General features: G+C 31.0%; 1 protein-coding gene across 5 annotated transcripts in view; it reads right to left on the reverse strand.

The window, feature by feature from the left end:
• Positions 1–605: 605 nt before the first annotated feature.
• The window catches only part of LOC143256051 (nuclear factor NF-kappa-B p105 subunit-like), a 132149-nt gene continuing 108277 nt past the window's right edge, over positions 606–24477 (reverse strand). For 4 of the 5 annotated variants that reach the window (XM_076512697.1, XM_076512699.1, XM_076512698.1 and 1 more), the window contains 11 exons: positions 23958–24093; positions 23043–23180; positions 18810–18989; positions 17708–18491; positions 17188–17317; positions 15403–15622; positions 12360–12526; positions 10593–10823; positions 8057–8270; positions 5566–5741; positions 606–4970 (listed from right to left, as the gene is read on the reverse strand). In XM_076512697.1, the coding sequence (XP_076368812.1) occupies positions 4854–4970; positions 5566–5741; positions 8057–8270; positions 10593–10823; positions 12360–12526; positions 15403–15622; positions 17188–17317; positions 17708–18491; positions 18810–18989; positions 23043–23180; positions 23958–24093 (2493 nt within the window). In that variant the 3' untranslated portion in view covers positions 606–4853. The remainder of the gene's footprint in view (positions 4971–5565; positions 5742–8056; positions 8271–10592; positions 10824–12359; positions 12527–15402; positions 15623–17187; positions 17318–17707; positions 18492–18809; positions 18990–23042; positions 23181–23957; positions 24094–24477) is intronic. The other variant, XR_013030979.1, reaches the window with a different exon arrangement.

The following is a 24477-nucleotide window of genomic DNA, read 5'->3' on the forward strand; positions in this document are numbered from 1 at the left end:
ACCAGACAAACCCACTGAATTTATATTAAAAAAAATATGGTAATCTTATTATTAAATCTCACAATACTTTAAAATATTTTGTTACTTCAAGAAACCAGCTAATATTTACCTTACAAAATTCCATACAGGCTTTTAGAATTAGTTAAATAATGGCAAATTTTGGTTTCTTAAGACATTAATATGTGAAACAAATTTTAAGTATTTACCATGAAAACTTAAAACTACAAAATCACAATTTTCTTGAATAAAACATTTCATACCATAACAGCTTAGGTTTATAAATTTTAGAAAACTATTTTTTAATCTAGGCAAATTGCTGGTGATTTGACACTTCTTACATTTGAGTTTTAATTTGCTGTCTGAATGCAAGTGATTTGTAAAATGTCAGATTTGTGCCTGATGTAAAAAATATTAAGTTTTGAAAATCATTTATGATAACCAAGCTTCAATCAACAAACAGAATAGAGTACAATCACACATCAAAATAAACCTTTATACCTCTATCCATATATGATAAATTTGTTCAAATGATTGTTGGTGAAAAATACTATTATAAAACAAGCTTTTAAACTAGTTTTGGCTTTTAGAAAATTGTTACTAAAATACAAGTTTATGGATTTTCTTTATTGTAACATTCTAGTTTTACACAGATTAACAAGTAATAATAAAAATATGGGTAAAAAAAGTAAAGCCTTTTTTCCACATTTTACAAAGTATCAAAGTATGAATATAGCATCAATTTATTTGTTCTGTATTATTCACAAGAGGTTAATGAATTGTATCAAGCAAAATGCATTTAGATTGGCCACATTAACCTAAGTACATTAATACCACCTTTAATCTCAAGTTTAAAAAGCCAAAACCAGGTACAAGTACTATAGTAAAATTCAAAATGGTGTCAAATATCAATGGGGTCTTGAATCTGCTTTACCAGATTGTATCTCTGTTATCAGTAATACCACAAGAAGCAGGTACTTAATTGAAATGCAGTAATACCATGATCAATGCAATTTTATTTAACACAACTTTGATATAATGCAATTCATTCTGGAGACATTTCTTCTCAATAGTTTACAACAAAAAAATGATATAATTCCTGTTTCTTCTCCAGCCAATCATCATGTGTTGAGATCAGCATCTACTTAGGACAGTTATCTAGTCTCCTATATTGTGCTAACATGGGCTTTATTTATAAGATTTTGCAGAAAGGAGTTAGCGTAATGTGATCATTCTTACTTAACAATATGTCAGGAAAATAAAAAGCATGTGAAGACAAAGTGTATGTAAATAGTTGGAAGTTATATGGAAACCTCAAGCTGGTGAGCAACAGAGTTATGTTGATAATCATGATTTAGGCTTAAATACATCAACAATTAAAACAGTTTTAGTATATGCTGAGAAGACAAAACCATCTGGTACACCAAGCACTTTATTATCTGCTACAAAATTAACATGTTTGCCAAGTAGTTTGATGGAAAAACTGTTAGTGCATTAGAGTGATGATCAAATTTAATATTATATCCCAATGAGCCAATCCACCATTATGCATAAAGGATTTATGAACACCTAAAAGAATAGTAAGGCAAGGTAACAATCACAGAATCTTTTGCAGTGAGTCAAGGTTGGTTTTACAATTTTAAGAGATGGTGCAGTCTTCACAGCACATGCATTACTAGCAAACCTGTTAGTCCTGATACCACAGCAGCAGGAAGATTTCCTAAATAAGTTATTGAAATACTTTTTTTGAAGTGCACTATTTTCTCCCATGAAGAGAAGCCTGCTTCAGGCTTTTAGGATGCCAAGGATTGCCTCAAACTTTAGCAGGATTGCTTTAGGTGATTTAAGTTGCACTCTGAAACACCTAGATTGTTGAAGTTTTTCTAAGGTGCATTTACCTATGGAGGTCATATGAAGGCATGAGCAATACAGGATGTTGTCAGTGATGGTTCATAAATCATTTCTTGCTCTGGTGTTAAACTCTATTGTGAGGATAAAGAATTTGAACTGAAGTCACTGTTACTGCTTTACAGTATTCCCAATTGCACAAAGAACCGTGCAAGCCTCCAGACACTTGCCTGTTAAAATTGTCTTCTTTTCACTCTACATCACCTCCTTGCTTCAGCCATTGGACTGAGGGCCTATGGGTGTGTTTAAGGCATGTAATCTAAGACACGTTTAATCAGCTAGTTAACACTACTGATGGAGAAAATAAACATTCAGTAAGAGAGTTTTGAAATTCACATAACATCATGGTGTCAATTGCCAACATCAAAAAGGCATGATGAGAAGTTATGGCCAACCGAATGAATGGTGTTTGGCAGAAGGTATGGCCACAGGTTGTCAATGATTACATTAGTTCTGCTGAGGAGACTGTCAGTGATAACCAGAGAAATCATCAAGATGGTTAAATCAAATAGGACTACATGAAGTTGATGTGAGAATCTACTTGACTATCAGAGGGAGGGATTAACAAATGAGGAGTTGGAGGAAATGGCTGAACAAGCTAGAAAAGAGACTCAGCAGGAAAGATTCTCAAAAGAAAATTTTTAGCAAAGACTCTTGGCAAATTTGCAGAGTTGTTGGATGCATTCTCTGATAAAGACCTAGATTTTGAGCATAGCTGCAGTGTAAGGCAAGCTGTGCTTGGTTCCCTATTCCTCTCTAAAGAACTCCTTTTTGAGCAAGAGTGCAAGGCATGCCAGACCACTCTTGTAGACTTGTTCAAGAAGAAATCTGCCTCTACTGCTTCATAGGATTATGAACAACAGTCAGGACTATCATAAGATTTCTCTCCATAGCTCCTGTCTCCCATATTCTACAGCTGGCAGACTGAAGAAGCAAGAGTGCAGGAGGAGCAATGGCTGCCATTGAATTATACAATTACACATGCTAATGTTACTTAATATTTTATTACTTTTATATACTTTGTTTTTAATACATTTAATATTGTTTGTGTATTAACAGTAAAAGTAATTATATGTTACGTTAGATATGGTGGTAGCTTGCACCATTCCCTATACTTTATATAATCATTTTATTTAATGTAGTTTTAAACAGCACAATTACTTTGAAGAACACATTCTCTCCTTTACACTAAAAAAGGTATTGCTGTGTTGTTGAATTATTTTTGCAACAGTTAGTTTTCTTGATCAGTTATACTGATATGTTTATAGATAAATTGTTTGTTTGTTCATAGATAAAACACAAAGCTACACAATGGACTATCTGTGTATTGCCTGTTGTGAGTACTGAAATATTTGTTTTTTAACACTAAGCTCTCAAACTTATAGGGATGGCAAAGGTAAAGTTAATGAGTCAGATGCTAAAAATAAATGTAATAGATCATTAAATACATAAATGAATGAAGGAATTTGAGGACTTGGGAAATTAGCCTGTCTTAGTCTTACTTTTAAGCACTATATTTGTAAAAACAAATAATACTTGTATATGTGTGTGAATTAATATCTTTTCAGTTTTAAATCTTTCAATAATAATAAAAAATCACACATTAATATTTGTCTAAAAGATTTTTGATTGAATTTATAAAAGCTCAAAAAATGTATGTTTATAGCCTTGCTGAGAGGCATTAAAACATAATTAGTGTCCAATGATACTGTAATATATTTTTAACAGAAGTACCCTAAAGAAAGCTGAAATTCCTCCAAAAAATATATATTTGTTGCTCTCCAATTCACCTACCAGTTCAATATTTAGTCTATAGGTTCTTTCTATTAAAAACCTAATACTGGAATGGAATACATTAATTTATTTTGATTAGGTGTCACAACTCCTGCATAAAACCACAGTAGCACACCATCAGAGCATTAATCATAAAATTATCACATTTTACACAGTTACATAAAATGTTTTATTTATATAACAACTCATTTTTGAAGGGTTTAAGGTTGATAAATCAAAGATCTGCACTCCACCCAATTAAAAGAAATGCACAATGAATGTATACAAATATCTTTCATATCACAGTCTCAAGTAAACATGACTTAACATTTAACCTAATTAAAGGAGGAAAAAACATGTTACAGTTTTTTGTGGAAAATTTCTTTCTTTATTACAAAAATGTAAAAGATGTGCATGCGTGCACATGTATAAAATGCTAAAAATCATGTAGGGTTTAAAAGGTAAATTACAAAGAATGAAACTCACTTTATGTATAGGAGTTTCCTGCTTTGTGATTTATTTTGTGTGTGCATACATACATATGTACACACATGTGCTTTTCAGTAGTTTGATCTTCTGTTACAATTACCACTTACAGTTTTGCTGGAAGTAAAACAAATTTTCTTCCAAATTTATGATCTTAATATTTATTGGTTTCTTTTGTATTAAATTCTAAGACCTTCAATATTATACATTACTGAAGCTTTCACAATAAGAATTTAATTTCCTTTACCAATTTTCTTTCATTGTTCATATATCAAAGGTACAGGTACAAAGTGTGAAATATATCATTCATTTAAGACATCATGGAATAGGTTTTAGGTGATGTTTTGTTGTATGCAATCGTTTGAGCTCACTGAAAATTTAGTAAGTGTTAATTAAGGTATTTAACAAAATGGGATTTATAAGCATCTTAAGTGATTCATTCACTTCACTATTCTTGCATCTGTGTCTGAACAAATTCCATAAAGTTCTAACTTGAATAAAGAAGTTTGTAATTCCATACATTAAATAATTGTACCTCAAATATTCAGTTTCCTCATAAATATTATCTACAGTCTTTTTACCCTTACAACTTGATTTTTTTAACATTTAAGTAGCTGAAATTTAAGTTTCTCTTTGACCTTATAAAAATTTTGCAGTTATCATGCACTCTTTACCCACACTCACAAGGTTTAATTTTTCAGTTCCTCTCCTTTAACTCTGTCTAAAACGTGGTCTAATCCAGCAAGCTTGAGTATGGTTTCTAAAGCTTCCTCAGCAGAACCTGGAGAACTCTTTTCTTGTTGATCCTGTGAATAAAAAGCTTTTGAATTTTACTGAAAGGAATATATAACAATATTTGACACAAGGATTAGCTGTTGATTTTTCTTCTAAAGCACATTTATCAGAAAATCATAAGAACATTCCTAATGTGACAAAAATTGTAATAAAGATAGCACATTTCAGCACACTTAAAATTATATTAAGAAATGGAAAGAGTTCAGTCCATTTTAACATGCACTTGCAATTAAGTGTGTGACAGGTGGTATTTATGGATTAATTTCACATACTTTCATATCTTAGTGAGGTTACAGGTAATTTCTGTGGGACTGTTTAACACACTTTTACTTGTTAGTGAAGGTATAGACAGATTTTCTAGGACATTTTCACATGCTAGTGACATTACAGTTGGTTTCTGTGAGATAATTCTACTTATTTCAACTGATTACAACTAGTTGGTCATCCAGGGTGTACATGTGTATAACAAATCAAATACATTCTAGTATATAGAAAACTGTGTTTTTAAATAATTCATAAAACTATCAGTTTTGTTCTCCATCTTTAAAAACAGAAACTAATTGAGATTTTGAAATTATTTAGCTCATTTGTCAAAAGAAAAGTCACCTGAAATTTTTTTATTATTTCCTTAGAAGGACTTTTGTTACATTCAAATAGCTTCTCAATAAAGTTTAGCATTTCATCCTCAATTCCAAGGAAGCTTCCCAATCGTTTCCACTGATTGTTCTTATCTAACTCAGCACAGATTACTTCCAATTTTTTGTTCTTCTCTTTGATTTCTCCTGACAGTATTAAAAAAACAAACATGGATAATATTTTTTACACATGAATATTTTTCTCTAGTCTTCAAGATACAAAATCATTTTCACATTTTTAATTTTCAAGGATAAAATTAATTTTAGAGTTTGAGGTTAATGTATTGAAACCAGGAATAATACTAAGGAACAGAAGGTAATTAAAAAATAAAAATAGCACATCTTAAAACTTATGGCTCAAAATTATCTAAGAATTTTGTACATTATTATATATACCAATATTAAAATATACTTAGTATCAACATACTACTGAAGCAGGGTTAAATCAGCTGATAAAGACATAACAGTGACAGATATTTCAACTATTCTGTGCGAATTATTTTACTATTCCATTTGTTAAAGATTCCAATCATGTATTGATTTTAAAACACAAACAAATAACACTCTACGGTTTGGAAGTAAATACCAAATGAGATCTGTCTGTGTTGCTTATATATTTTAGTTGCTATGCAATGAAAATCGTTACTTTCATAGATAAAAGAAAATATAATTTTTAAATATTTTTGAATTGAGGGGAGCAATTATACTCTAAGAGTTACAAATCATCATCAAAATAGAAATAGGATAGTATCAGTACTGAAACACAGGATGTTTAGTTGTACTATACTTCAAGTACTGGACACAAATAATTATACTTTCTTGAGAAACTATGATCATATTATGCTGACACTCAAATACAAATAAAAACTTTAACCCTATGACTACCAGTGCCTTTGTTAAATTCCTTTCTGCATAAGTTACATTCAAAACTTAATTAAACCACCTTGCTATCAATTCCTGTTAATGAAAGTAATATTATATTTTAAAATTTAAATTTTTATGTTATTTAAGTTTTAACTATCTTGTTTAAAAGGAAACCTTTAAAAACAGATTTAAACTGCACCTTTTATGTCATGTGATCTACCCACTTTAAAAAAATCTTGACTTTAACATCCATGTGAGCTGCTAATGTATAGGAATTTCTACATACTAATTATGATAAGTGTTTGACCTAACTGTCAGTGAGACCTAGAGTTCTATAACTGTATTTACTGTGAAAAATATATAAATTTTCCAACCTTTAACAGTTGTCATGCCCAATGTCTGTACTCTGCCTTGCTATTTACAATGTAGTTAGTCGACACAAGGGTATTCAGTCATTATAAAGAGTTCAGTTTACACCATATTCTACCAATGATTAATTTGGCAGACAGTTTCCTCATGATGTACATGTAACTGCAGTTCATAGTGTTGTCTGCTTTATCAACTGCAGCATGTATGGTGATTTCTTACCTGAATATGTTATACGTACAAACATTTAAACTGTATTTAAGTCTTACTTCTATATTTTAGTTAATTATGTATTATGTGTGTTTTAAAAATTATATTTCAACAGTTTAATGATTTTTGTAGGTTTACCCTGTTGCCTGGATTTTGAAATGTTACAAACAAGATGGCATGTTTCAGCAGTACATCTTTTTTGGGAAGTCTGCCAAAATACATTTATAATGCCCTGTGAGGCATCGATTAATGTATGGGCATAAAAGATAATAGACAAAGAATCCGAAAGGAAAATTAAAGATAAACTGTAAGTGAAAAGGTAAAGACATGAAATTAAACATATAAGAAAAACATGACAGAGTTAATGATATAGTAGAGAAAATGAAGAACAAAATATAAATACCTTAAAAACTTTTGATATTTGTTTATGAGGTTCTATAAATTATACAAATGTGAAAACTGTAAGATGAAAAATAGTATTTTTTCTACTTCATATAAAAAGTCACCCTGCAAGTGAACTATTGAGATCGTAAATAGCTACATCAAATAAATCTGTATTAGCAATAGTAGAAAAAATCAAAATTGAAAGTTGTATTTTTTGAAACTACATACTTTTAGGAACGTTCTTGTCAAATTTTAAATAATCTTGTCCAACAGTTTTATTTTTGGAAAAAAATATGCTGAGAACGACATTACTTACTAAAAATTTAATAGCTGGTAGTCATAAGGTTAATGTTGTTTTTTTTTTAACATATAAATATTAAATGAGTTTTGAACCAAGCTGTAGGGAAAAGTAGCTAATTTTCTATAACAGGTATTGATGTATTATGCTTTAAACCTAAATTTAGAGTCAGGTAAGCTACTATTACAACCTACTCATCATTTTGAAAAAAAAATAAATTACTTAAAATCGAATTTTGTTTATTACAAAGACCTCATGTTAAGTGCAATTAAAAATTCTCTTTCTTAATAAGTTGGTTATTGTTTTATTGGTAATGCAAATTAAATACCGACTTATTTACCACTACTGTAGCCTGAATCAAACATCTTCACTGACTGATTAAAATCTTCTTTAATACTGCTACCAGAATTCTGTCTTTCTGTACAACTGACATTACTGAGTTTTGTTTTTCTACGACAGTCTCCAGAAGGAAAACTATTACCACACAAGGAAGTTGTATTTCCTGTAGAAGGTCGACGTGGTTCATGTGTTTTACCAGTTAAGATCCTCAGTAACTAAAAACATTCACCATGAACATGAGTTAAGTGAAATAATTATTTTAAAATATACTTAAACTGTTTAATTAACTACTGTCAAACATTTGATTTCTTGTTCCATACATTTTGAGTTTGGAATTATATTTCACAATTTTTATTATACCTACAGAACTCCAACAATTATTAAATCGTAGCTTACATTAACAAATTTTATTCACTACCATATAGTGTACAGTGTATGTCTCTGCGATATGCTTTCTTTAAGGCATCATTAACAAATGCACTGAATGTAGTTTGATTAATTTTATCAACATTGGTACAACATATGTGTGTGTGCATATATTTTATTGAAAGAATTTGTCAGGTATAAGTTACACTTACAAAAAAATTGGTCTTGACTCACCGTGATAGTATATTTAGTACTGTGAGTACTCAGCTAACTATTTTAAGGTATGTCTGGTGCAGTTTCAATAGCTTGATGAAGGTAATAAGGACAAAGGCCCCAAAGATATTTTATACAATTAACATGTCAGTAGACAAGTGGCAAAGAATATTATTCTGCTGAAATAAATGACACTCTGACTTGCTGAAGAGAAACCACTGCTGTGTGTATATAACTACTTGTAAGTGTAGACACAAAAAATAGGTCACATGTCCCACATGCTGATTTCAACCCACACCTAACCACATTGTACAGCTCAAAGTTGCCACAAAAAATTCAAGGCTAAATTAATCACCTGACTAATTTCAGTTACCAACCTGTCCATCACTTTGAGTTTTCTGTTTGTAGTTAAGCATAGAGCTGCATAATGGGCTACCTGGGCTCAACCCACCACGAGTATCAAAACCCAGCCATTATTTTCAATTGAAAGCAAAGCAGCCTTTATCACTCAAAAAATGAATGAATAATCAGTAACCATCATGATTAGTGTTAAGAAGTTTTAAACGGAGAAAAAAAAATGTCCCCATATATTTGTTGAGCCGATGGACAGTAGCATACTTAAGCTCCAATAATGTATCCACCTTCACGAAGAGTACATGCACAGACCTTATACATAACAGACATGCTGGACCCATTAGAATTACTGTGTATTTCTTATAAAGATGATTTTCAAATTGTTTTTTTAAATTTATACTAAATGGATATCTGTCATATTTGACAGTATTTATAGTGAACCTAGAAATATTTTAGATGTTGTACCATAAATTTCATTAAATAATCTAATAAAACCTATATAAAGCAACCAGGCAAGTTTATTATTTTTACTAAGCAAATTTATATATTCAGTATTTATCAAAATAATGATGAGAATTGAAATTAAATGCTCTTATACCTATTTTCAATTCTCTATGTAAGGTACAATTTGATCGCTATCTGATGTTCTTTTATATGAGCTTGTCATATGAAATTTTTCAGCATTTTGAAAGCTAAGATGCAAACTCAGGGAAGAAGTTTCACTTACAACCTCCAGAGTATGTCACAAATATACATGAATGATTTTACTTCTGCTGTTAAAGTTTGACTGTCTATAGACATTGAATGGTTGTTTCGATGTGAATAACATCTGTATTGAAAAGTAACAGAGATCTAACTGTGCATGTGATGCTTGCACATACAGATTTCATCTGATAGCATATCCTAACACCACAAAAGGACCACATTTTTACAGAAACATCTACAACCCCAAGATATATAACATACTGTAGCTTTGATCCTGGTTTTCTCTTCCTATGTGTGTAATGCTCTTTGTTTTTTGTATATGAAAGTGTTGACTGTTTATTTGATATTGAATTTTCCACAAAGCTACTTGAGAGCTATTGGTACTAAGTTATCACACTAGTTTAGAAAATGACAATGAGGAAAGCAGGTGGTCCACACCACCCACCACAACTCTTGGAGTACTTTAACTCAAATAGTGAACTTGACCATTACATTATATCATCCCAAAGTGAAAAGAGTGAGCATGTTTAATAATGAGATTGAATTCATGACATGTAAACTGCAAGTCGAGCATTCTAACCTCTAAGCCTTAAAAAATATGGAAGCATGATAACATTACATTTTGTTTTCTTTAAATATTAAAAGTACTTTATATTAAATATACTGCATGGTTAAATTTTCCATCTCAAAATGAAATTCCACCACCAGTGGGTACATTTTTTATGACAACATAACTTATTTCTATTAAAAATAAAATCTTCAAATTATAAACAAATGCATAACATTTCCTTAAAATTTTATCAGTCAATAAATTAATGCTTATTGATTATTTAATCCAGAAAATGTTTCATAAAAACAAATATTATATAAATTAGAACTAAGAATGTTTGATAACTTACTTCATAATTTCCAGCTACCAAGTCAGTAGCCATTTGTCCTTTCAAGTTGTAACAATTATTATCCTCTTCACAGCTACACTGGTTCAAACAGGAAGTTGTACTGAAGTTCTGAACAAATGGATTTGCCCCTGCTTCCATCAGAGATATTATGACATCTTTAAAACCTTGAGTACAGGCTAAATGTAGGGCAGTATTTCCTGCAAAATTCTGAATGTCTACTTTGATGTCATGCTAAAATGTGCAAAATATAAAAAATACACTGGTTACCAAATACACAATCAAAATAATTTAGAACAGTAAAATTACTTGTATAATAAGCAAAAGTGAAATTGATTTGCACTGATGACTATTTTAACAGCATAAAAATAATATTCTTACAATAATGCAAACAATGTAACCATCTGGCTTGCAATATAAATAACTATACATTGTTGTTTTATGTTCATTTTTTTTGTTAATTCTACTTGTAAGGGGATGGTTCAAAATGGCCCCAACCTTTTACAGGCTACCATTTAACCTGGTATCTGATAGCAGTGTTTTGAAATATTAATTTTATCATACATTCTTATTTAGTGACAGTGTGTGGAAGAGAAGGGTAAATACTAGATACAATGTACAGCAATGCTGATCAAAAGTTATAGATGTGCATTTTGGAATTTTTACAGGTTATCTAAATGCAATACGCAAATTGTACAATGGAGAAAAGTACTATTATTCTTTACATGAATATCATCTTGATCTCAGACTTGACACAATCTGAGTCAGATGGACATTGTCCATTCACAGACATATCTTAAGTGTAAATAAATCTGTAACACATCAGATTTTTTTCTGTAAAACTGACTTGCAAGTTTTATTAAAATCTTGTTCGATATTACATAATTAAAAATAGTAAGTTCAGAATTATAGTCAACATTCCTTCTTCAAAATGGTTACACATATTCAGTTAAAAGGACCAGCAAATACTTTATTTTCTATTATGTGTACCTTACAGTTATTTACAGAATTACCTTCAACATCTGGCATTTCCTAAAAAAAAAACATCAATTACTATAATGATGATGTTTATGGATACAGTTTTCTATCATATTAAAGTGTTAAACATTTTTGATGTTGCAATTTATAAAAGCTTCCATACTCTAAAAGGCACACTGAAGTTAATTTATAATTATTCAAACTAAGCTGATAATATAAAACATGATTCAGAATATTACAGAATTTTGAGCTTTAGTTCATCTGCTTAGCAATAACTGATTTCTTCAGTTTCACCTAATTAAGTGACTAGGTTGATTCTCATGCTATAAAATTAATTTTATACTTTTAAAAATTTAATTAATTTTTAAAGCTTTGTAGCAAACAAAAATTAATTTCTGCTCTTTCAAAAATAAAACTGTATTTAAATAATTTAGAGTTGTTTATGTTTCAAAGGAGAAGAAACTTAGTAAAAAAAAATTAATTTTTAGTTTCTGAGCACTTTTTACATCCATAAACTTTATTTTTCTATGTATTTTATATGATATCTTTAACCAAAATCTATTTGAACAATCTGGTAAAAAGTTTTATTGAAAGAATACTTGAGGTACACCTTAACTTAGCTAGCTTAACCACACTTATCAGTTAATGCATACCTATCTCAAGATTAATAATTTCAAAATTTATCACTCGAAAAAAATATTTATTCCCAAATGCCAAAGAAGTTCAGAAATCCTGAACTTCCATTACTTATATGTGCTACTGAAACAAAACTTTGCTACAAAACTCTAATACCTGAGCAAGTAATACTCTGACAAGATTAGGGTGAATTTCTACTGCAAGATGTAATGATGTGTTTCCACTTGTACCCACAGCAGCATTAATGTCAGCTCCACTAACACACAATCTCTTTACACATTTTTCTTGATTGTTTATTACTGCAACATGAAGAGGAGAAAGCCCTGAAAAAGGATTACACATAAAAGTTTCAAATTTTCATAAAAAAAAAGACAGCTGTTTATTTTTTTTAAGTAAAGGACAATTATGGCTACATGATTACATGTTAATATCTCACTAAGAAATTCCACTTCAGCTAATTTCATAGAAATCTTGTCACACTCATTTGACTACATGAGTGATTTAATTTTTGTAATATAATATAAATTATGTGTTTTTACCATGACCTTTATAATCAGCCAGGCTTTTTAGTGAGCTTAGCTAATATTTTCCACATTATTTGACTTGTAGAAGGGAAAATTCATTGAGGAAAAAAAGAAAGATTAACCATGTCCAAGTAAAGCTTCCACAAACAACCACATTCTTAATGGATTAGAGCTTGCTAGACCTAGATGAATTTCCTCAGCTACCCAAACCCAATGGTTGGAAAAGCAATGAAATAAATGAAAATTTAAAAATATTACAAATTATTTGGTTATAGTAGATTCTACTTACCAATACTGCCTATGAGTCTAAATTATGATACAATTATTAATTGTAACTCTGAATCAGAGGACAGATGGTTCTACCTAACCAAACATATTGATACTGACTTAAAATGCATATTAAACTAATTTTGTAGCTAAAGAACAAAAATAAAATAAAGGGCACAGAGAAACAAAACTACTGTTGTCTTCTGTTTACATCGTTTGCTCATTATGCATTAAATACACATCCTCATGACTTTGCTACAGAATTGAAAGTGGCAAATATTTTTTCTCTCAAACATTATGCATCTCTAGAGTAGGTCTGCAAAATATCATTCATAAGCTTTGCCTACTTTTAATTCTAGAGTCGTGTGAAGTTTTCCAGTAAATTTCAAAAAGTTCAATATCTCTATTCATATTCACTTAATGCACACACTGTTTTTAGTGGTATGAACATTTTCAAACACATTTTTGCAATGTTTTGATTGTCAAAAATATACAACTGGTTTGAAACTGGCTTTCTATATAATCTGTATTTTGCCTATAAGGGAAGCAACTCCAAAACATAAGAACACCAAATACTGTAGTAAAAGCTGGACTGAGTGTTTGCAAAACAAGCACCTAGCAATCATGACCAGAAGATTCTTATTTTATCTCTCACATATTTTATGATACATATCAGACCTAGCGCTTGCGACATAAAGCAAGGAATTCAATGTGCATCTACTTAGATGAATATTTGGCATGCTTTCATGCCAAATATTCATCTATCATTGATAGCAGAAATAATCCTTATCATCCACTCACTTGCATTCCCAGAGTACGTTTTGCATAGCTCATCAGCTCAGAACAAGAGTGTCACTCCACCTTCTCACTCTTTCTCACACACTGTCATCCTTAAAAGTGACAAACTTTCCAATCCCCTGTAATCTACTTTGTTATGTGTACAATATTAATATTTTGTGTATCACTTCTCTCTAGGAATTGCTTCCTTTAAAAGATCTAGTTAAACAATAATGATTACAGTGTAAGTGTCCAGGATCAATATAAAAAAAAAGTACATTAAATCCATATAGAAGCTTGTGCAAAGAGGTAGTTTTAGCTGAAACAATGTTGATATTTCATGAACACAAAAGCAAAAAACAAAGCAACTTGACATTATTCACATTGCATCATTTTCTATGAAACTGAACTTACATTCAGCACGTCTCCTAATTCACCATGCCACATCTTGTCCACTGTACTCGGTAGTGGTAAATTGTGTTCCAAATTAAATGCAGATTCAGTTTAACAGTATATGAATAAAATGATATGAGTAATGCGAATTTACTTTATTTTGCTCCATTTGTGATATATATTATATATCATATAATGTTTGAGCTAAAAGCAGAATTTTTGTTTTTACTCAAGTATTTTTGGATGGATTTATTTATAACATTATTCCTTAGGATAATGTTTCCTTGGTCTTACACAGAATCATGAACTTTAAAGCCTCTTAAACAACATAATTAAATGAGCTTAGGTTATTCATTAAAAATGTTTAAATAGGGTAATTTCAAAGAAAGAATTTTTTTTTCAACTTTAGGTACCATCCTTATGCTTTAAAACCATTTTTTAAGATTCAGTCCCTTTAGTACAGGCATGAATAAACAACTTGTAATGCTTTCATTATATTGAAGGTGTTAAATAATTCACTTTACTGATAACTTCCATAAACTGGTAACAAAGTGACAGCAGAAAATAAAAATCAAATTAGTTAATACTCGCAGAAAAATAATTTTCTGCTGTATTTGAAAATGTTCATTTTTTGATATATCTCATACATGTGAAAAATTATAAGAATATGAAATACTTGTGATGTTTTTATAAACATTAAATTTTGTTTTAATTTTGTCTTAAATATTATTTACTGTTTTAAACATGAATTCCCTGAAGTTATTAGAAGCTTAAGGTCTTGGAAAATTGACACAGATATTGCACATATCTAATATTTGCCTAATAATGATAAAACTCTTAATTTCCATTTCAAGATTTCCACTTTTAAAAATGTATTAAACCAAAAGTCGTTTTTCTATAAGGAAACACTTCTGACTTATCTTCCCTAAACCTTTAAGCTTAAGGACTGCAGAGTTTAACACTTTGTGTTTGTGCTTAATAAATAAAGAATGTTTATTGTATATTGTTTTATAATTGTATCTTATCTCTTTATTTCCTTCTCACAAACTTATTTTATGTCAGGTAACTCAGAAACAGTTTATTATAAATATATTGTTCAAATCTCCTATTATTCTGTGGGCCTATCAGATCATTCTGGGAAAAAACAAATAATTCTTATAAAATATACCACAATATGTAGTAGTAATGGGAGATCAACTAGAATTTGTTTTCTACTTATTATATCACTGTAAACTCACCTTCATAATTTAGTTTATCTATGTCTATAGTTTCTGAAGCACCCTTAGGATAATTTTTTCTGTCGAGCAACAAATTAAGCGCAGTGAGGTTCCCATCTCTAACAGCTACATGCAATGGTGTGTTTCCTTCATTATCAGGAATATTTGCATCAGCTCCACTCATCAGCAGAAAGGGAATAGCTTTGTGGCTCCTTGTCACCACGGCTAAGAATAATGGAGTCTGCAAAAGAAAAACATAACAGAGAATCACAAAATATTTCTAAGTAAACAGTAATATTTTCACATTCACTGCAAAATTTTTCTTTAACTATATCAGTTAAATTTTATAAGTAATCTGAAAAAATATGTTCTTTTTATGAAATAGTAAGGTTAAAATCTGCTCACTGCATACTGTATAAAAGATAATTTATGAGCTATTTACTTGTATGTTATTCAATTTCTGGGTAATTAACCCACTGAGTCATGTCTACTATGTGACTCTATGTCTATCTATAAAAGAAAAAAGTCATTTTTGAAAAGTTAAGTGATACTGTTATACTGAGCATGGTAACGTGTCTGTAATTATTCTTGGAGTAAAATAATTTATCTTTTGTTAAAAGTACTCCTTGACATTTTTTCATTTTTAATTCACTTATTTAAATTAAATAATTTGAACCACATATATATAAAATATTTGAACACTGAATATTTCGGTTGTTGAAATAGATTATATACGAAAATGTATAGAAAATAGATTAATAGTAAATATAAATCATAATATTTTAACTGAAAACTAAAGTTTTAAATATAAAATATCATCAACTTCTCTTTCTTCCACTTGAGTCTCATGAATGAACCTTTATTTCATAACACTCACACTGCAGGTGAGCCAAGTTGTTTTCCCAGTCTTCTGTAACAAGGACTCTTAAAAATAAAGCTAAAAAACTACCAAAATGCATTTTTGCAAGTTCTGGCACTAGAACTGGGTAACTAATGAAATGTGATAATCAATTAAATGCTGGGCTCATTAATCGATTACACTCGGCTAACATATTATTCTCATGTGAAACTTGAATAACTGGAATACATGAAAAGTGTAATAATCCGAAAACACTAATTTTATCTGACTATTCTTGTGAGTGTACACTATTAGATCAAGTAGAACAACCTTGAATTAATCAAAAATTAAGAAGAAATAATAACTACAATATTTTGACTAATCAGAAACATTAATTTTGATTAGTTAATTATTTTCATGGCAATTGCCATTGTAGTTTAAATTAATCAATTATTTTGTGTGGCATGAGTAGTTGATAATATTTATTGCTCTACTTAGGATTCCTAAATATTGAGTCCATTTTAAGTAATTCCATACAACAATTACGTGGCACTTGACAATGTTTTCAAAAAAGTAGTGTTTGAGGAGATATTAAATACTGAAATGGGATATTTTATGGAGAAAAACTTTACATGTGGAAAATATTTACACTAATGATGTACATGGAAAAATATGCACTGATGAAGTTAGGAAGTGTCTAGTACTTTTCTGAACAATAGAAGTACATTGTATTTGAAAAAAAGAAACAAATGATTCCACTGGTTACAATACCAAGTTTCATGTTATTAAACATCATATTGGGCAGCTTTAGAAAATAACAAACTGACAGTTTCTTTGTTCACATCCTTCTTAATGTTCTCTAACAATGATACTGGTAATGATGCAAGTTATCATTTAATACATCACATAAATGGTGATCATAAAAATCCCTAGAAGGTCGATATCTAACAATGCTTCTTCCACATTACCTGATGTAAATTGTTGCAATCATTGATGACTTGTCTTGGAAGTTCTTCAAAAATGTGTAAGAGAGAGCGAATCAAAACCAGTTGCTGAATGTGTTGTTTGGCTTGATGAATGATGGTAAGGTGAAGGGCACTTCAGAAAACAAAACAAAAAAACAATAAACATAATTTTTTATAACTCTTCAAATAAAATATGAAAGAGATTAACATGTTCATCTCACATAACCAAATAAGGCTTAATCTATTCCTCAGAATTCTAAGGATGGTCAGTACATGGAAACCATGATAGAACTTTATAAACAAATACTAGTAATGTAAAAATATTGTACAAACAGTTATGAAATAAACAGATAACAAAATAATACTGGTAAACATTAATTAACAACTTTGTATATATTTTGTTAACCTTTCATATAGTTTTGTAACAAATTGTTCAGAACATAGTAACCACCATGTGCATTTCACAGAACTTCTTATGCTAATCTTAAGATCCTTTGTTGAAATTAACAAATATTACACGTACTTGTCTCCTTCTTCATCCTGTATGGCAATTAAATGCTGAAGAGTCATCAATAGTAGTCCAAGATCTCCAGTAACTACAAAATTTCTTAAGGCCAAACTCATCCTCAATGCAAGTTGCTTCACTCCATGCAATGTAGTAGGCAGGGCATCTGATTGTATTTTATTCTCCATGCAATTTCCAATAGCCTTAGATCTATTTTCTTCAGGGTCACTGGTTTCCAAGATTTTTGTTTCGGGTTCTGGAGGTAGACTGATAAAGTCTTTGGGATTACTTAAGCTCCTGCATCTCTCTAAATCTCTGGTTTTAAACATTATTTGTTCAGTGTCCAAGCCTTGTTCAGAGAAACTTAAATGTTCAACCTTTACCTGCCCTTCAGACTGAATATATTTTGGTTTTAATTCATACCCTTTGGTTCTGACATACTTAGATGCAAGCTGTGAATCTCCAATTTGTACAGTTTGAGGTTCAATACCTAAGCTTTCTTCAGCACAAATATCCAAACTCCTATTAGCTAATACCATCTTTCTTTGGATATTAGAATGCTCTAACGTTTGTTTATGTGCATTAGCATATTCAGAAGTAAATGATCCAGAATTACCATTTTTTACTTTATCCTCTTTTTTAAGTGATGTTATGCTATTCCCCACATTCTGTTTATAACCCTTACCATCTAAAGATAGAGTCTCAATGGCATGCTCAAGATTTACTTTAACTGTTGGATGTTTGGGATTGACATTGCAAACAGAGTCAATTTGGAAATCTTCCAAGAGAGGATTTGGTTCACCTGTGCAAAGAAACAATATCCATTACAAATAAGCAGATGCCTGAAATACATGAAGCACTACACATATGTACTTACTCATAGTAACACTTAAATTAGATTTACCTCTTTAGTCAGAAAACAAAAACAAAGGGAATAATTTAATATGTTAAAACATTACCTAATTCTATGGAAAAAAAATTTAAATCCCTTACAAATTACCCCTGAAAAAATTACTAAATTCAACTGGAATATTCCAAAATAAGACAACTGAGGATCACTCTTTCAAAATTCAATTAATCTATTTTTGTATCTAATCACAAAGAGCAAACAAGCACTTACTTTCTTCATTACTCAGCATTGGATTACTGGATGGATGCAAAAAATATGAATACATATTATGATCGTTGTTGAATATATTTGTTTGTTCCAGTGAACCAGAAGCAGAATAATGACTTTCAAAATGTGTACTTGATATAGCATGTTGTTCAGGAAGATCTAAATTGTGACTCTGTCCTGAAACTGTACATTAAGAGACAAATTATAATACTATAGTCATAACTAAAAGGATATACACTGCAAACTGAAATTTAACCATCCAGCAAATTCTAAAAGCAATTACAGTAATATAACATACAATGAAAATTGCATTCAAGTAACATATAATGAATAGGCTTTATAACATGTTAAAATTTATTCACTGGAAATGTCCTGCTACTTTAATGCAGCTGTTGTCAGACTTAACTGAATAATTTAATATTGTGATTCATCTTATGAGCTGGTGAGTTGTAGTTTTAATTGCTTAAAAACAAAACATTGTAACTTTAACACAGATCACAATACTGAATTTACTATTCATTTAGCATGAAGATGATTGGCTAAAGTAAATTAGCCAAAAGTTTCCAATGAGTAAATTTCATAATAAAACAAAAATCAGTTCATTTTCAATTTATTTAATATTTCTTACCTACATTATGAGCCTTACAGAATGATTGTGTTTATGTACATTTTGTCAAATTATTAGAACACATAGAGGGCCAGCAAGAAGATGATTCCCCTTTAGGAAGTGCCCAAAAGAAAAACCATGGGGTGTGAGAATGAATGAGAAATAACACACTTCTGAGCCAGATACACTTTCTGACTGGTAGTAATGTGTCACCCATAAGACAGAAACAAAGGAAAGACTGTACAGAATGTTAGAGAAAATACTCAGACCCCTTGATGTAAAGGGACTAGGACACAATACACTATAATTAAAAGTTTAACCTCAATCAAATCCTGGTGACATGTGAAACTGTACATCAGGTCTGTGGTCAAAAGACAGTCCTCTAACATTAATCTCACAAAAGAGTATCAGCAAGGAAGAGGAGCTTCTGCACTGAGAACCAGTCATTGCATGAGCACATCTCCAACACTGAACCCACTAAAATCCCACATCTGGCAGAAAGGTGGAGAGCCCAGGTGGGTACTCATCTTCCATGCAAATCCTAGCATCATTGGGAATTTTTCATCGAGTCTACAATAAGAGGAGGGTACCCAGCCTGCATATACGAGGATTTGTATCTTGTCCAGCTACAACCAACACCAGGTCCACAAAGACCCAACATTCAAAACACAGTAAGAATGAAGGACTACTATATGGAGTTGCATCTTCAGTCCAAAATATAGAGACTCGGGAAACTTATCATCCACCCTACAGTAGGAGGAGAGTAACCACTCAAACATGTGAGATCTTATGTGGATCGAGCTACCATCAACACCAGATTCATTGGGATTTGTTTGAAATTAAGCACAAAGCTACACAACAGGTCATCTGTGCTCTGCCAACCACGGGTACTAAAACCCGTTTTCTAGAACTGTAAGTTCACAGACATAGCACTGTGCCACTAGGGGACAATTCACTAGGAATCAGCATCCAGTAACAAAAATGGAGTCTTAGCTAGATGGACAAATTGCATTATACAGTGGAGTACTAGATCCAACATCTGATGGCATCTAGAAATGTACATTAGGTCTGTAGTATGAATGACATCTCACCATCCATACTGGCAGAATGTCACTATCCTACTTTCAATTGAGTGATATTGTGCACACTCAAAAGCACAAGCATGCATGGTACACCATGAACAGGAATTAGCAAGTGGCAAGGACTCCCATATTCCACTAGAGGAAGAAGGGAAAAATTGCATTAGAGAGTATGGAGGAGAGCAACACTGGAGACAGTGCAATGAGTGGCCTGATACTCTATTTTGAAAAGCAGAGAGATCACTGGTGGTGCTTGGAACTGTACATTGGGTCTGTGGTGGAAAGAGCCTCAAATGTTATGGATCATCTGAAATGAGCAGTGATCCCTGTTTGCTTTATTGTGTTAGCCCATGAGTGTACAGTCCAGGTTGAACATATTAATGAAACAAAATACTGTGAGATATACTTATCAGCAGTCTTGCAAAACACCCCATTCGAATGATGGTCATTATATAACGTGGTTATATTACACTGTATCTTGAAAAAATAGAAAAATCCCATTGGCACAGTCAACCAACTAAAATCTGGCACTATCTATATTGGAACATCAGAGCTGTAGTAGGAATAGCCTGAATTCCATGGATCATCTGAGATGGTATATGAACACAGGTTTTACAGTGTGGATTTAAGACTAAGTCCCCTGCAAAAAAAAAAAAAAGAGTACTTACCACTCACCAATAAACAAAGGTGTAAACGTATGCAGATTGGTCCACATACCTGCACTGATGACGTCCCCAAAGGGAAGACAGAAATGTGCAGCCAAGAACATAATAAATGACAAATTTGATTGAAAGAAACATGGAAAAGACAACAATCATCAGGAAAAAAGGGAAGAACATGCCAGGTTAATCAACCTTTAAGGGTAATGGAATAAAGGTCATGTTACAGAGTTAAAAGCTAAAAAATAAACAAACAGAAAAGGGAACTATGGAAAGGGAGTAGTGCATGTCATTTACCATTGGAAAGCTCTGACTTTGCAAAAGTAGTAGTCAAGATCGCAATTATGAAGGCGGAATTTGGAGGAAAAGAAATTTGCAGAAGAAACAAAACAACATGAACAAGACTAGCAACCGAAAGACACAATAAAACTGCTTCATAGCCAAGAACAGAGGAAATCAAACAGCCTGTCAAGAAGCCAAGTGAAAAGTTGATGTGAAGTGAGGAATATTAGGATGGCAAGGATGATAACATCAGACTGACCAACAATAGTATGTGTACCACTGACATTGATAAGCCACCATGAAGGAAGAATGAGAAGTTGAGAAAGTACAAAATTGGTACTAATAGAGGGCTTTATAAGTTGAGAAGAGGTAAAATATTGTATCAGAAATTACCATATACTCTCAAAAACTTTAAAATCATTCCAGAAACAGTACATTTTTGATCAATTTAACATAAATTTTTTTGTTATTGAAGCTAAGCACAATATAAACTATAAAATACAATGCTCTATACAGTTTTTCACATATGATAAATGCTCAATAGATATAAACATCCTTTGACAAACAGCCTACAGGAGCTGTTAGGAGGATGACGTTGTATCTCAATTCTTTGTTTACAAAACTGGACAATAAAAATTAATTTGTATTGACTGAATTGTCCTATCTTTCTGTCAGCAAAACAGAAGCTTATTGGCTAAGCTGGGACATTTTTATAGCATGTTACTAAAGTATGATGACCTACAATCAATATGGGATCTCTTGCAGCCTGTGTAATGTAGAATTTAGTTCAAACAAAATTAAAGCCATAATTTATTAATTAACACCCAGTTTCCAATTTGTTATTTAAACTTTAAAATATAGACTTAGTTTCTAAGTTACAAATATTTGATGTCAAAATACAGCAATACAGTTTAAAATGTCATTTTATTGTGCAAACATAACTACTCTATGTCAATTAAAATGTTAAAGTATCAGACTTATAGCAGCCAACAGGGTCACACAAAGTTATCTGTGAGTAAGCTTGTGTATAAAAACAACAGCTGATTGTATAACCAATACCATGGCAAACAGTAGCAGGATCAGAATCCAAAAGTATTAATTTATTGGTAAAAATAAAAGGACCAGTATTGAACGATCGTGAAACTCATTTTATGGACATTTTCAAACATCAAGGTGATGGTATCCTTCAAACATGAAGGACTACTTTAATGTGAAATGCCAAAGGTTGAACAAAGAAATGAAATCTGTAATGGAATAATTCAGAATAATGTAGAAAAAGTATCTGTTGCCAAGCATGAGTTTTATCATGAAGACAAGACTTCAGTTTCCATAGATACAACATAATATAAACTTGGTTGAACTTCTAGTTTTTATTTAGTATGTCTAATAATTACTAAAAAAAAATATTCTTATACTAGTTTCAAACTTCCATATAATTTCAGCTGACCTGCTTCAAAATGTTAATTCTAAATATATTTTTCTACTGTTATGTGAAACATTAATGCTCAAAGCATGCTATTTGCACTGTACTAACATTCAACTGTAAAGCTAACATTGATAAAAGAAGCATGTCAGCCTAGCATTTTAATTTTTTTAAAAGAAGAATCACCAGAAAATCCTGTTTGATAATCTGTGTTAACCCAAGTGGATCCACTAGTGCCAGCACCAGACTGCAGTGATGGATCAAGGTCATGATGTACTTGATGAGTGGTAATCTTTCTCCTCTTTCTCTCTATTTCTTCCCTGTCTGAATTATATTAAAATAATCAAATACAACAAAATAAACTGAAAATTATGTAAGCTTGTTTGATATGATTAACGAAACCTGTCTCCTCTTAAAGCGTTTAGGTGAGAATGTACAGTTAAATGATTTGGTGAAATTCTATTTCTTAATAATAAGCAAGTTTTATCCCAGTTGCAATTCTTTTACTTAATATTTACACAATTATTAAAATATTGATATTTTAATACTCTAAACATCTGGTCATAACATGTTAACTCTATACATGGAATCTGTCATGAAAATACTACTCATGATTTAATACATTACCCAGTTTAATAGTTAACTGTTCTGTACAGTGACTTATATTTATCATCACTCTATATACAAGTCAGAAAGAGCTCTGTATGGATGAACTATGATAAAGTATGACACAATAATTATATATAATAATTTCCAAAAGCTAGGCCTACTGTGAAACTATTATTGATGTTGCATTAGAATTTTATCTTTGAAATTTTTTATTGTACAGGGTGGCCCGTAAGTCCCTATCCATCCATATGTTATCATGTTATATTCAATTACGCATGTATTTCAAATTTTTTTCATTTTTTTTCAGAGAAATATGGCCAATTTAAGCCCATTTACACTAAAATGTCTCACAGAACATGGTGTCGCATAATATTATGCAGCAAGAATGAGGGACAGCACACAGATACACTGGATACATAAGATATATGAATGGGTATGGACTTACGGGCCATCCTGTATATTAATTTTCTTTTTTTTTTATTTGGTCCTCACCATATGCTGGAGTGTACTGGAAGTCTTTGCTTTCACTATACTGACTATCTTTTAATCTGTATAACTGCAGTTTCACTCTTACATCTTCTTTAATATTACAGTCCCTGTAGGCTGGAGTCCGGAACACAATTGCTACCTTTAAGGTATGTTTGTCAGTATTACATTACACGTTAAAACATATAAGAATGCACATACACATGTAATTTATTTAAAAATAAATTCATACTAATAACTTTAAAATATACCACTTTATCAAATAATACTTGAGACTTCAGCATTAAAGAAAAACCAAAGTGATATCATATAAAGATTAAGTAAATAAATATCAATAAAAATGCATTATTTGCACTGTAAATTTCAGCACAACAGATTGTTTGTTGGCTTTTGAAATACGCTTTCCAACCAAATGGATAATTTGCAGCAAAATGCATTCACAATGTGCAATTTATTAATATTTTCATCTTCAATCACAAGTATAATTATTTTTTAATGGTTACAGAATCAAAGATGAGAAGAATAG

This window comes from Tachypleus tridentatus, chromosome 7 (genome assembly GCF_004210375.1).
Source record: "Tachypleus tridentatus isolate NWPU-2018 chromosome 7, ASM421037v1, whole genome shotgun sequence".
NCBI lineage: Eukaryota > Metazoa > Arthropoda > Merostomata > Xiphosura > Limulidae > Tachypleus > Tachypleus tridentatus.